At 38.2% G+C, this 14,218-nt stretch overlaps 1 protein-coding gene across 3 annotated transcripts in view; it reads right to left on the reverse strand.

Moving 5' to 3' along the window:
- Window positions 1-7,635: 7,635 nt before the first annotated feature.
- The window catches only part of AGPAT4 (1-acylglycerol-3-phosphate O-acyltransferase 4), a 76,932-nt gene continuing 70,349 nt past the window's right edge, over window positions 7,636-14,218 (reverse strand). For all 3 annotated transcript variants that reach the window (XM_075203268.1, XM_075203269.1, XM_075203270.1), the window contains one exon: window positions 7,636-8,024. In XM_075203268.1, coding sequence (XP_075059369.1) covers window positions 7,933-8,024 — 92 coding nt within the window. In that variant the 3' untranslated portion in view covers window positions 7,636-7,932. The remainder of the gene's footprint in view (window positions 8,025-14,218) is intronic.

Genomic DNA, 14,218 nt, shown 5'->3' on the forward strand with positions numbered 1-14,218 from the left:
TGTGTTCTGCATATAGGCGGAGTTATGCTATTTTTGCACGTTGGACATATGCTGCCAATGCAGAGTCAGACGCTACTCAAGATGCATTCAGCTCCGCATATGAGTGAAAGGACGCCACTTTTGTTTATATGTGTTTTAACTGGAAATTACATTCCTTTTGTAACCAGCTTATGTATCAAATTCATTAGATCAAATCAAATTTTTACAGGAAAGTATATGGATTACAACACATTTCACATTAATAAAAGAAGGGGTGGAAGAGCAAGTATCTACATAGCCATAAAATACCATGTTTTCTGATAAATATTTAGTATGGGTGTACATGTACTTTAATTATTACAAACTAACATGTTACGTTGGCACTATACTCGAATGGGGAAATTTAGCAAAAAGTAGGTATCTCCTTTAATCAACTCATCATAAATGTTCCACATTCTCATACAATGAAAATGTGTTTTGAGGTAATTCAGATGACACTTTATTAATACTATTATTCTATTTTTATTTACTACTAATAATAATAATAATAGAAGACATTTCACATAATTACTGTTATTATACTATCAGATCTGGAGCCCAAGCACATTTAGAACAAACAACTTTGCCAATGAAAAACATGCCATTAAAGATTTTTGGAAATAAAATACATTGTTTTCACAAGTAGAAAGGTCTAAGCTACATTGCCTGATCAGAAGCGGGCAGTAATATCAAATTTACAGACTACACTTCCGGATTCTCCATGTGGGAAATTCCAACCTACAACAATTTATAAGAACAGTGTTAGCAAATAAACAATGGTATGAGTTATAAGATGTGGTAAAACAGCTACACCTTGTGGAAACTTAGAACTATGACAGCTTCATCAAATTGCATAAAATTATAGAATGCGTTGCCTAGATCTAGCCGTTCGTCCCAACTGTATGGCAGAGCCAGGAGGATAAGGATCAGGGAATCTACCAAGAGGCCGATGGCGACTTTCAAGGACTTACAAGTCTTTATGAATGAGATTGGTCAGTCTGTGCATGTGACAATTATCTCACAAGCTTTACACAAAAGGCTGCCCTGTCTGCCAGGAAGGCTCTTCCTTGCCATACACAATCTTATTTGCACTTTTCAAAAAAACACTTTGAAGTGGCAAAACGTTGTATGGTCAGATAACGTATTAGTAGGTTAACTGGCTGCTATCAAATTGACCATAGTCTCTCGCTCTCTCTGTCTATGTGTGTGTATATTAGGGAATTTAGATTGTAAGCTCCAATGGGGCAGGGATTGATGTGAGTGAGTTCTCTGTACAGCGCTGCGGAATTAGTAGCGCTATATGAATAGCTGCTGCTGATGATCATGATAAGGTGAAGATATAACTTTTGGACTGAACTCCAAGCGCTATGTTTGGTGCAAACCAAGCACAGCACACCAACCAAGGCACACTATACCTACTGTGAAGTATGGTGGTGGTAACATTATGTTGTGTTGGTGTTTCTCTTCAGCAAGGAGTGGGCGATTGGTCAGGATTGAAGAGAATGGATGTTGCCATGTACACCCAAATTCTTGAAGACACCCTGCAGCCCTCTGCAACACAGATGAGCATACTGCCAACAAAACAACACATTGATTTAAAGATAGGAAGGTGGATGTCCTTGACAGCAAAAGGTGCCTCTACAAAGTATTAAATCAGGGGACTGATCACTTTTCCAATCCTATTATTCTAGCTTTTCATTTTTCATTCATTTTCAGAACTGTTGCCTTTTTTTTGTTAGTTGTAAAGTGAAATGTGTTAATCTGGAAAAAGTTTGATTAAATTGATTTCAATTTCCATGGTGTAACATGACAAAAGGTAATGACTTTGAAAGTGTATTATGATTTTCTAGACTCTGTATATGTTGTACTCTCCAGCAGGTCCATTTCCTTCTACATTGCATACATGTTTTTGTTGTTGGTTCCACAAGCTTCCAAAGCAGTTATAAGCCTTTCCTTTAACTGGTTGATTGTGCTCACATTCAATCCTGCACATTAATCCAACAGCCAAGCTTTCAGGTCTGGACAGAAAACAGAAGGCTGATAGCTGTTCAGCAACCTGACAGGAGGAATTGAGTGAGTGCTTGATGCCCAGGTGCTAGTGGTAATATTTTGGATAGATTGGCAACCGTGGTCTCAGGATTTATCAAACCCTGATCATAAGAATATTGGAAGACATTAAACAGTACTGTGGTCATTTAAAGGCCTGAAAAAAAAAATCACACTCTCTAAATTGAATTCTAAAAGTCTGAACTTTTGTTTATAATACTAAAAATGTATTTTTTCTGTTATGGCTGATGGAATAAAAAACAAGAAGAAGTGACTTTTGGGTTTAGAAGGAATGTGGTGTAAATTTGTATCTATACTCATCTTTTTTAAGGTGCATCTTACTAACGGCGAGAAACACATCCATCTGGATCCACCTTCCCCCACAGAAGAATAGGAAGAGACAACTTGTATAAAATTTGTTTCTATTATGGGCGCAGCATGCCTGGTATTTTATTGTAAATACAAAAACTGTACTGATTAGTAAGGTAATGCCGTTTTTGAGGCAGCATATTGGTAATACTGAAAGAGCATCTATTGCATTTGAGACTAGAGGTCACATGTTGTATTTGGTCTGAGGGGATTGTGGTGAATGCACAGCATAGGATCATCTTTTGTTTTCTGTGTGTCTGTTCCTATCATTGTGTGTCCTGTAGAAGTGTCACCATGAAGTACACAAATGGTAAAGTGATGTTCATTTTAAATTGTTACTTCTTTTCCAACTGCAGCTGGTACCATATATAATATGGGATGTACCAAGCACGGGCTTATTTTTTCTGTTTTTGTCTCAAAATATTACCTTATGTTGTCATAGCAGCTGTCCATCAAGCCTATATAAGGCTCATTTGGCTCTGGCTCACAAACCCCTATACCTGGGAGGTATACCTGATTTTAACTGCATTTTAATGTTCTTTTAAAGTAAATAGGTCAGTGTAGGACTTGCATATAATGAGGTGCCCTTGATGCTGGTATGCAGGCTCAAATGTTTTGCTCAAAATATGAACTAATACCTCATGTTTTCATTTTGCTAGATACACACATATATGCAGTGTTAAGGATAAGCACTGACAACAACTGTCTTTTTCTTTTGTATACATATGTGGCATTTATATTGCCATGCTACTGGTACCATATACAATATGGGATATACTGGGCGCAGGCTTATTACCATGCAGCTGGTAGCATAGTTAATATGGGATATACTGAGCGCAGGCTTATTTTGTCTATTATCTTTTCCAACTGACCCTGCTTTCTCAGGTTCTATCAGTATTTGTGCTGCTCTACACTGTCACTGTAGTACTGGCCAAATACTGAAATTGCAACTAGGACATTAGTTTGTGGCTCACTATACTTCTCAGTACTCTCTACTGCCAAGAGCAATATTGGTTGAACTTGGATACTGTATCCTTCCTGTTCCATCATCCATACCTGCTACATCAGTATCCTATCGGTGCATCATCTATCCCAGCGGTCATGGTACTGTCAGATCAGTATTTTCTTTGGTCATATCCTATTTTGCCAACCTACACCTGTTAAGTTATTACTACTTGAGATTAAGTCCTGGGGACAACCACGTACCAGCTCACATATCTAGCTCCATTGGCACAGTGGTTGGTATAGGTGAAGTTCTGATAACGTAGCAATTAAGGGTGTTGTGACATTATAACCAGCCATAACAAGTTTTGGAAATATAGTCCAGCACAAGTTCAGTATAATGAGCTGCAATCTCTGTCACAAATTGTGCAGCACATTTCTACTCTATTGTCAGTTCAAAAATAATGGTTGATGTACAGTAAACTAAATTAAATCTTCCAGATAGATTTTCTGGCAATAGAAGAGACTTTTCCAATTTCAGAGACAGGTGCAAACTATATTTTAAATTCTGGGTCTAAGTCACAATGGGTCGGCATCATCATCTCTATATTACAAGAAGAGCTGCAGACATAGGTGTTCAGTTTGGTTCCTGACAGTATCATACGATTTTTGTGGGTTCATTCTTTCAGATTCTGAGCCTGTTGTATGACGATCTTTCAAACATGGAGGTCGTGCAGTTGAGGACTATTGTACAGAATTGTTGACACTGGGCCTCATATTGAGTGGAATAACCTGGCTCTCTGTAGCCAATTCAGGTTGTGTCTTTCAAAACAAATAAAGGGTACTCTGATCCATTATCCAATTCCTAATTCGTTAATGGGTTTATCCATTCAAATTGACAGATATTTTTAAGTAAGAAGAAAAGAGAAAGATTTTGTAACACAGTATACTTCTCATTTTTCTAAGCAAGCCAAGATGTAAACTTTTGAGCCCATGCAGTTAGCAGTCTTTCGTCTGACCTCTGAGGAAAAGGCAAGAGTTTTTACCCAACAATTGTGTCTTTACTGTGACGAAATAGACCATTTGGAACAATAAACACCCTACAACTCTGGAAATCCTATGCACTTAGATGATAAATGGAAAGTTCATGTACGTGTACTTACAGAAAAGTAAAAATACCCTTCAGGTACCTGCTCAGGCATCTCGAATTCCAATGTTTTGAAATTGTACACAGTGGGCAGCTGGAAATTTCTTGTATATTTCAGTGGCCTGTAAATCTCTTACTACCCAACCTCTGACCAATCCTCTCTCTGTATGTGGTTTAGACAGCCATTTGCTCACTGGAAAAAGAGTTTTGGAGAGTACTGTGTTCATTACGCTTTCAGTTGGGTCAATGAATATAGAGTCCAATTCTTTTCTATTGCTTGAATCTTCATTGAATGTATCCCTGACCCTTGGATAAGCCTGCCATTGACAGGTCCTTAGGAGAACTTAGTGCATGGAGTAAAAATTGTTTAGGGACATGCCTGTCCAAAGTTGGCCACTACAGCCATGAAACCCTCCTCAGTACCAGGATTACTCAAGTGTTTTTTCCAAACAGGCTGTGGACATATTACCCCCTCATTATCCATATATCTGATAGATCTCCACATTATTCATAGATCCGATACTAGGTTGCAAATATCCTAAGGCCATAATTTATTATCTCTGAAACCCAGGCCATGGAAGAATACATTTTAGAAAATGTCAAGAAAGAATTCTTTAAGCCTTCCAGATCCCCCCTTAGTGCTGGGTTCTTCTTTTTAAAGAAGAAAGACTGCAATGTACATGTGTATGTATTGATTTAAGGGGTATGAATGAGAGAGGAATAACAAATAAATATCCTGGAAATCACAAGTGCCCTCCTCTTTTAATGGCATTTTAAAGAGAATATGATATGTATACCATATAGAATACATTACCTCCATTATTAATAATTTGGCAAAATCCTGATACGTATTTGTGAAGGCGATAAGTAGAGAATAGGTTTCAATAGTCATTCCAGGCAAAATGAACACTGTGTAATGTCATTTGGGCTATGTAATATCCCAGCTGTGTTCCAGGATTTAATCAATGATGTGTTAAAAGACAATTTGGGCAAGTTCATTATAGTCTAGATGCCAAGATAGAAAAATGACATTTCTTGGATAGAACATTTTTGCCAGCAGCTTTTTTCTATGGGCGACTGCCAAAGTTTGAACCATTACTGATTGGAATCTCCCCACCACCCTGAAAAAGACCCTAATTTTTAAATGTTGTAAATTATTTTTTTGTGAAGGGAGCTAACCCAGCTGCCTGGTCCCTTGAGGAAATACAAGCATTTGGGACCCAGATTCAGAAATGCCATTTTCATTGAAGTGGATGTCTTCGATGTTCCATATCAATACAATTGTAGTGACAAATGATTCCACTGTACATACTCTAAATATTTATTCTCATTATGTAGTTGACACTCACACTGAGGGAATATAATTAAATGTATATCTCTATTACATTTACATGGCCTAAACATCCATTTCAACTAATCTAGCCACCACTACACTTTGGCCTTTGGGGTAGTCCAGGCTACATAGCGTTTCCTCAAAAAATCTTCTGCTTCTTAGACTCCACAAAATTAAATACCCTCCAAAATGGGTAAATGCAACAAATCCACCTTTCCTCTCATATGGTCAACTCCTCATGCTGACAAAAAAAAAAGCAAAAGAAATCTCCTGATGATTTTTCAACATGGCCCTCACTATACTTTACTCCTTTCTCCAGTAGAGGATACACCAACATGCTACTCACATTAAAATATTACAATTGAAAATATTTGTAACAGGTATCAGGATTGATACCTGGCTATACTGTGTACGGCCAGGTCAGGATTCAAGAATTGCAAATATACAGGATTGCCAGGTCAAGATCAAACTTACAGATGCACAGGATTACCAAGTCAGAATCATGGTCACAAGGTTAGCAGATAAAGAGAATCTCAGTTACTGTAGCTGAGTTACACCATGAACTCTGCTCATCAATCTATCTAGTCTGCTGGGAGAGCCAGGGTTTACAAAAGCTAAAACACAAGTGCAGTTCATAAACTGCTGGAGAATGTAGAAGAGTGGATTAAATGCTGCATTGCTGGAAAAGCAGGAAAGCCAGATACAGCTGCACCCCTGGTGGAAGTATGACACTGCACAAAAGTTTTTAGTCCACGGAGACCAACGGATAGATTTACTAAGGGTGGTTTGATGAAGCCACCAGTCTTCAGCGGTCTTAAAACCGCCGGATCTACTAAAGACCAAACCACCAGTTAAAAGGCTGAAAACCAGTTTAATAAACCACTACTTTAATGGCCATCCTGATTTGTAATATGATCAAACAATCAGATTGAAATTGCTCAAACTAGCTGTTTAATCTATCAAAGATGAGGCAGCACTGAATTTTTGAATTGTGGGGCAATTTTTATTTACTGATTAAGGGGTAAGATTAATTTGTAATCAACTTACGGGGGCAAATTTTATTTTTTATTATATTACTATTAAGCTGTATAAGTGCATTTTGCAGTTCCTTACTGCACAGCCTGGAACACTCTAGAAATTCTAAATAAATGGTTATGAAAATACTTAAAAGAAAAAGTTAAAATATATAGGATTATGGTTTGGAATCTGTAATCTGGAAACCGGATATCTCGAAAAATAAATAATTTCTGATTCTTGGTAATAATGTCATACACAGACATTATGGCCAAGAGCCATCTCTAACAGTCTGTGTATGGAGTACTTCTTAGCGAAGTTTAATGAAGGATGGTGACCAGAACAATTTGGGAAAAGAGAGGAGTCATCTCTTAATGTAATTTAGTATATTTATCATCATCAGCTATTTCTGCAGCACTGTACACATCAGTCCCTGCCCCATTGGAGCAGTCTAAATTCCCTAACACACACACACACACAGAGGGAGAGTAAGGTCAATTTAATAGCAGTCAATTAACCTACTAGTATGTTTTTGGATTGTGGGAGGAAACCGGAGCACCTGGAGAAAACCCATGCAAACAAGGGGAGAACATACAAACTCCACACAGATAAGGCCATGGTCGGGAATTGAACTCATGACCCCAGTGCTATGAGGCAGAAGTGCTAACCATTCAGCCATCGTACAATGTTCTCCAAATCATAGACAGTATTTCGGGTAATAAATTGCATACCTGTAATAAACAAAACAAGATAGAGAGAAACCATACAAGGTTCGGTAACATTTTTATTTAACTTTTTTTTTTTTGTGTGTATTTTGGGCTATTGCCACAAATTTATTTTTTTCCTTCCAGTGTCTTAGCTGAAGATCCACATGGTGGAGCTGTCACAGTTTGAAAATAAAATACATAGCAGTTTCCCCCTGTCCTGATTCATATGTAGAATAATGATATGGATTTCATCTAGAAGCAATTGCAGAGCAATATAAGGACCTCTCATTCCTGACGGTCCTGGGTCAATGTCCAAAATGTTTCCCTTTGTGCATTTTAAGAAGAATCCAATACTGTTAAGACTGCTTTTTTTTGTTTTCATTGTTTCCATAAGTAGAGCCCCTGTCTATTTCAGTGACGCCAATCATCCGACGTACTCCAACAGAAACTACAAAAAGAATGAACATATAAATATAAAAATGAAGTACATAAACAGTCTTCTCCTTCTCAAGCCACTGGACCACTGATTGGTTTAATCATCAAAAATAGCTTAAACAGTCTAGATTTTCAGTAAGAAATGCTGCCATATGTAAAAATACCTCACATTATTTTATTATCAATATAAACTTCATGAAATTGAGGTGGTTTAAATGTGAGATAGCTATAAAAGCACTATCGATTTAAATCACATAGGTGATAAAGGAATTTAAGGAATAGATGAAAGTGGAGGGGACATTTAGCCAATTTAAAAGTATGAACTGCTACCGACTACTGCACTTAACATTTTTAAAAATAATAAAGTTGGCTTTAGCAAATTGTTAAATAGCATATTTATCCCTTACCAACTTGACAGAAACCTCAGAACTACCATATAATGTTTTAATGTTTTGGTACAAGAATTGGCTACGAAAGAAAGGAAAAAAAATATATATGACGCTCAAAATTTAAATATTAAACTCTGTAACAAAACACAGCAGTTGTAGTACTGGGATCCTTATTTTTCCCTTTGATCAACTTTCAGCCATTAAATTAGTATATTAAGCACTTGTGTACGGAGCCAGTTACTTTAACAAAGGCCTAGAATATTCTTGAAATGAGAAAAAAAGTGGAAAGTAATAAAAATATATATACAATCTTGTCTTATTCCATATAAAATAAAAACCTTTATAATAAAGCATGCATATCTAAATCACATGCAATGTTACTATTGAGATATTGTTTGTATTCTATTAAGTAACTTTGAGCAAGACTTTGTGGCCATGTTGTTTCTTATTATATAACCGCTATGTGCTAGTCTACTTTAGATACCAAGTGGCTACAATTATTTTAGCAAGTGGTTTCACTATTTAGCATATTTGAGTAACAGAGTCTGAATTATTATTGATTTACTAGAGTTGAGCATCCCATGAAGTTTTAGCTATTAATTGCATTGTTTTATTCTCAATTGGTGTTCTACAAGATTCAGAGCCGTAAATTACAATTCTAGCGCTTGGGGCAAGAAAGACAAATGCCGCCCCCCTAGTCCTCAATTTTAACCAAATGAACCTAGAATATTCTAAAATTGCGCCCCCTTCAGTGTTGCGCCCTGGGCGGTCGCCCGTGTATATGTATGGTTGGTGTTATGCTGGCTTATTGACCCTTAGGACACACACACTTGGTAAACATTTATAGATACACTATATGGACAAAAGTATTTGGCCACACCTGTTAATTATTAAATTGAGGTGTTTTAATCAGACCCATTGCCAGAGGTGTAAAAAAAATTGACCACCTCCGCAGTCTCCATTTGTAAACATTTGTGATACAAAATGGGTTGTTCTAAAGAGCTCAGTGATTCAAGCATGGTACTGTGATAGGATGTCACCTTTTCATTTACACGATTTTGTGAAATTTCATCCATGCTGGACATTCCACAGTCAACTGTAAGTGATATTATTAGAAAGTGAAAGCGTTTAGGAACAACAGCAACTCAGCCATGAAGCGGAAGACCAGGTAAAATCACAAGCAGGGTCAACGACTGCTAAGGCACATGGTGCGTAAAAGTCGCCAACACTCTGCTGATTCCATAGCTGAAGAGTTCCAAACTTACACTGGCAATAATGTAAGCACAAAAGCTGTGTGGCTTGAGCTTAATGGAATGGGTTTCCGTGTCCAAGCACCTGAATGCAAGCCTCACTTCACCAAGACCAATACCAAGACCACCGACACTGGACTATGGAGCATTGGACACGTGTTCTGTGGAATGACGAATCACACTTCTGTTTGGCAGTCAGATGGGAGAGTCTGGGTTTGGCGGATGCCGGGAGAACGCTTCCTCCCTGACTGCATTATGCCAACTGTGAAGTTTGGTGGAGGAGAAATAATGGTATGGGGCTGTTTTTCAGGGTTTGGGCTAAACCCCTTATCTCCAGAGAAGGGCAATCTTAATGCTTTAGCATACCGAGTCATTTTGGACAATGCTGTGCTTCCAACTTTGTGGCAACAGTTTGTGGAAGGTCCTTTTCTATTCCAACATGCGGCAGTGCACAAAGCAAGGACTACAAAGACATGGTTTGATGTGGAAGAACTTGAGAGGTCCGCACACAGCCCTGACCTCAACACCATCGAACACCTTAAGGATGAACTGGAATGGAGATTGCGAGCCAGGTCTTCTTGTCCAGCATCAGTGCCTGACCTCTACAGAAAGAATGGGCACAAATTCCCAAAGAAACACTCCAACATCTTGTGGAAACCCAAGAAGAGTGGAAGCTGTTATCGCTGCAAAAGGGAGAGCATCTCCATATTAATGTATATGAATTTAAATACAATGTCATTAAAGTCCCTGTTGGTGTAATGGTCAAGCGTCCAAATACTTTTGTCCATAAAGTGTATATGTTTATATGGGATGTAATTTGCACTGATAAAGTTATGTTTTAAAATAAACATTTTTTATTTTATATGGCATGGGATGATTTTTACTTATGCTTTATAATTTCAGTTTTCTTTATTCACCTCTTTGATCATTTTGAGAAAATTATAAATCAGATCAGCTGTCTTACTGTAGGTTATTTAAATCTAGAAATGTAATTTTGTTTTAGAAATGCAGAGAAGTTATTCCTCTCACAAAAACTGATTTCTGGCATCCATTAGTAAAGTCTAACTTCACTGCTCAGCAGGGAGCAGTGATTATATTTTCAATATTAGATTTATATGTGACACCCAGGTTATACCATTCTGTGTGCTGAAAATCAGACATTATGTTTCAGCAGAATCTATCAATATTTCATCCATGAATCACTTTATATGGGGTTATTGGCCGTAGCAGAGAATCATCAAGCCCCGCTGAAGCTTATGCAAGTTCAATTGTCCTAATAATATATGTGAATAGTTAGCAAAATAATATTTTGACAGAAGCTACAAAACCCTGTCCTAGTACCCATATAATAAAATATAACCATGCAATTACTAGTTGGAACACACCAACTGCATAGGAACTTAAAATGTATGTCAGAACAGCAGTGCTTACTCGCGCACCTATCTTATTGACTTGGATGGGTGAACAGTCTCCTTTAGCCAACAATACATAAATAATTGAACAATACTACAATAATCTAATAAAATCAGATAGTTTCTTTTTAAAACCAGAAAGACCCATACAAAAAGCAATAAGAACAGACAATCAAAAGAGGTATAACGAAACTGGAGGCAATATCAATTTATCAATTGTATAATAATTTCTTATTTCTAGAATATCTGTTACATGCAAAAAAACTTTTACCTCCCCATAGTTCTAATTAATTCAAATAAATGTATTAACATTGACCTGATTTATGATAATCTACTGCAATTAATTAATTATATAAAATATAATAATATATTTATTTATTTAGAATTTATGTTTCTCTTTATTTCATTTTTAACAATGCAATTAACAAATGTTTAAGTCCAATTAACCTTTTCAATATTTTACATTAATGAGCATGGATTATAAGTGGCTATTATAGAAATGTCTACACCATATAAACGGGTCTATTTGAATGAAACTACCCATAATTCCACAGACAGAGCACTTCAGCGTTTGAAACCCATTTGTAATCTACTTTGCAGTATAAGCCGCACTTCTGTCTCTTGGCAGCATACAAGCGAGAAGCACGTTGGGCATTTTAATCTGGCCGCTTCCGACATTGGTACTTAGATTGCGCAGCACTTTGTTTTTATCTTACTGTACATGGATTCTATGCATATTTTTATAATTAAAGAATCTATTTTAACCTCCATCTACTTTTGAAACCTCTAGTATGATTGGACAGTGGAGATGCAGTCTGGATTGCAGTAGGAGGAGAATTAATGTAAGGAACAGAGAAAAACACATTATTATTATCGTAGATTTGTACAGCGCCACAATATTCTGCAGCGCCGTACAGTAGGGAAAGAGTCACATACATAAAACATGGACATACAAGGCAGACAAAATACATGCAGACATGAAAACAAAGGGTATGGAGGTCCATGCTCACTAGAGAGCTTACATTCTTCGTGGAAGAGGGCACATCTGACACAAGAGGAGCAAGTGTGGCTTAGAATGGTGATTGGGACAAATGTGAGGGTGTATTCGTGTGAATAGTATCATCAGGGATAAAGTAAGCTTAAAAAGTGTGGTGGGGAATTTAATAAGTGGTGAGCAGCACGGGTGAAGTCTTGTGGGCGTGAGAGGTGGTTACCAGAGACGAAACCAGGTGCAGATCAGAGGTAGATCTAAAATCTAAGAGGGTGGGAGGGAGAGTATTTTGATATGAGATTTGAGATGTAATGTATAACTGGGTTGTGTTGTTGAGGGCTTTGTACGTAAGGGTGAGTAATTTGAATTGGATTCTGGAGGACACATGGAGCCGGTGTAGGAATTTGCAAAGCGGTGCAGCAGATGGGGAGCAGTGAGAGAGGAAGATCAGTCTTGCAGCAACATTTAGGATGGATTTAAGTGTGGATATATGGATGTTGGGAATGCCAGATAGTAGGAAGTTGCAGTATTCAATACAGGAGATGATGAGAGAATGGATAAGAGTTTTGGTAGCACATCGAGTTGGAAAAGGGCACATTCTGGCAACGTTTTTTAAGGTGCAATCGACAGGACTAGCTGAGTCTCTGGATATGAAGAATAAAGCAGAGGGCGGAGTCATGTGTGACACAAAGGCAGAGGTCTTGGGAGACTTTAGAAATTGGGTTGTTATTGACAGTGAGGGAGATTTGAGGGAAGGTGATGATTTTGGCAGGAGGGAAGATAATAAGTTCTGTTTTGGAAATGTTGAGCTTTTGGTAGCATTGGGACCTCCTTGTGGAGATAGCTGAAAGACAGATGGTTTTATGAGAGAGCACAGAAGGGGAGTGGTCAAGGGAAGAGGTATAGATTGGGTCTCATCAGCGTAAAGGGTGGTATTGAAGGCTGAATGACTGAATTAGTGCCACAAGATAGGAGGTGTACAATGAAAAAAAAGTAAAGGGCCAAGAACAGAGCCTTGTGAGACCCCAACTGATAGTGGGAGTGGAGGGGATAGGAGAGAGGTAGAAACGCTAAAGGATAGATGGTTTGATAGGTAGGAAGTTAATCAGGAAAGAAATATGTCATGAAGGCCAATGGAGTGAAGGGTGTGTAGAAGAGGGTGATCAACTGTGTCAAAAGCAGCAGAGAGGTCCAGGAGAATGAGTAAGGAGAAATATTCCTTAGACTTTGCTGTAAGTAGATTGATCAAATTTGTGAGAGCAGTTTCAGTGGAATGTTGGGAACGGAAGCCTGATAGTCGAGAATGGAGAGAGAGGAGAGAAAGCGAGACAGGCGTATGCCTCTAAATTACTTGAGCGATTAGTGTACATAGGGAGGAGAGAAATAAGGCAGTAGTTGGGGAGAGAGACTGGATTGAGAGATGGTTTCTTGAGAATTGATGAGATGAGCGCATGTTTGAAGGAGAATGGAAATCTGCTAGTGGAAAGAGACAGGATGAAGAGGTGAGCGGAGAAGGGAGGGAGTGGAGAAGTTGAGAGGGAATATGGTCCAGGGGGCAGGTTGTAGAGAGAGATGATGAGATGAGTGTAGAGACCTTATCTTCAGTTACTGAAGAGAATGAATTATGGGTGGATTGGGGAGTGTAGGGGAAGGTGGTTAGAGTGGGTGAAGTGTGAGGAATTTGGCATGAGAAAATATCTTGTTGAATGGTGTCGATTTTGGCTTTGAAGTAGGTGGCAAAATTATGTGCTGTGAGGGAGGAAGGGGGGAGGAGGTGCAGGTGGGCAAAAAAGTGAGTTGATGGTGGCAAATAGGCAACGTGGGTTAGAAGACTGGGTGGATATTAGAGATTTGAATGATGTTTGCTTGGCAATTGAAAGGGCAGTGCAGTAAGATGAAAGGATGAATTTATAGTGGAGGAACTAGGGATAGGAATGAGATATCCTCCACAGTGTGGGAGCACTTTTGCAGGTAGCAGGTCATTTTGATGTGCCATGATTGGGACTTGCATTGTCAGAGACTGTATGTGGTAGCTAGAGCTGCATTGTCTAGGGCTGAAGTGAGTGTTTTGTTGTAGAAAGAAGCGGCTTTATTAGGGCAGGACAATGCAAACATAGGAAAAAACAGTTATTTTAGTGAAGATGAGAAGTGGATTAGGTTAAGAG

The sequence above is a fragment of the Mixophyes fleayi genome, chromosome 3, assembly GCF_038048845.1.
Source record: "Mixophyes fleayi isolate aMixFle1 chromosome 3, aMixFle1.hap1, whole genome shotgun sequence".
Classification (NCBI taxonomy): Eukaryota; Metazoa; Chordata; class Amphibia; order Anura; family Limnodynastidae; genus Mixophyes; species Mixophyes fleayi.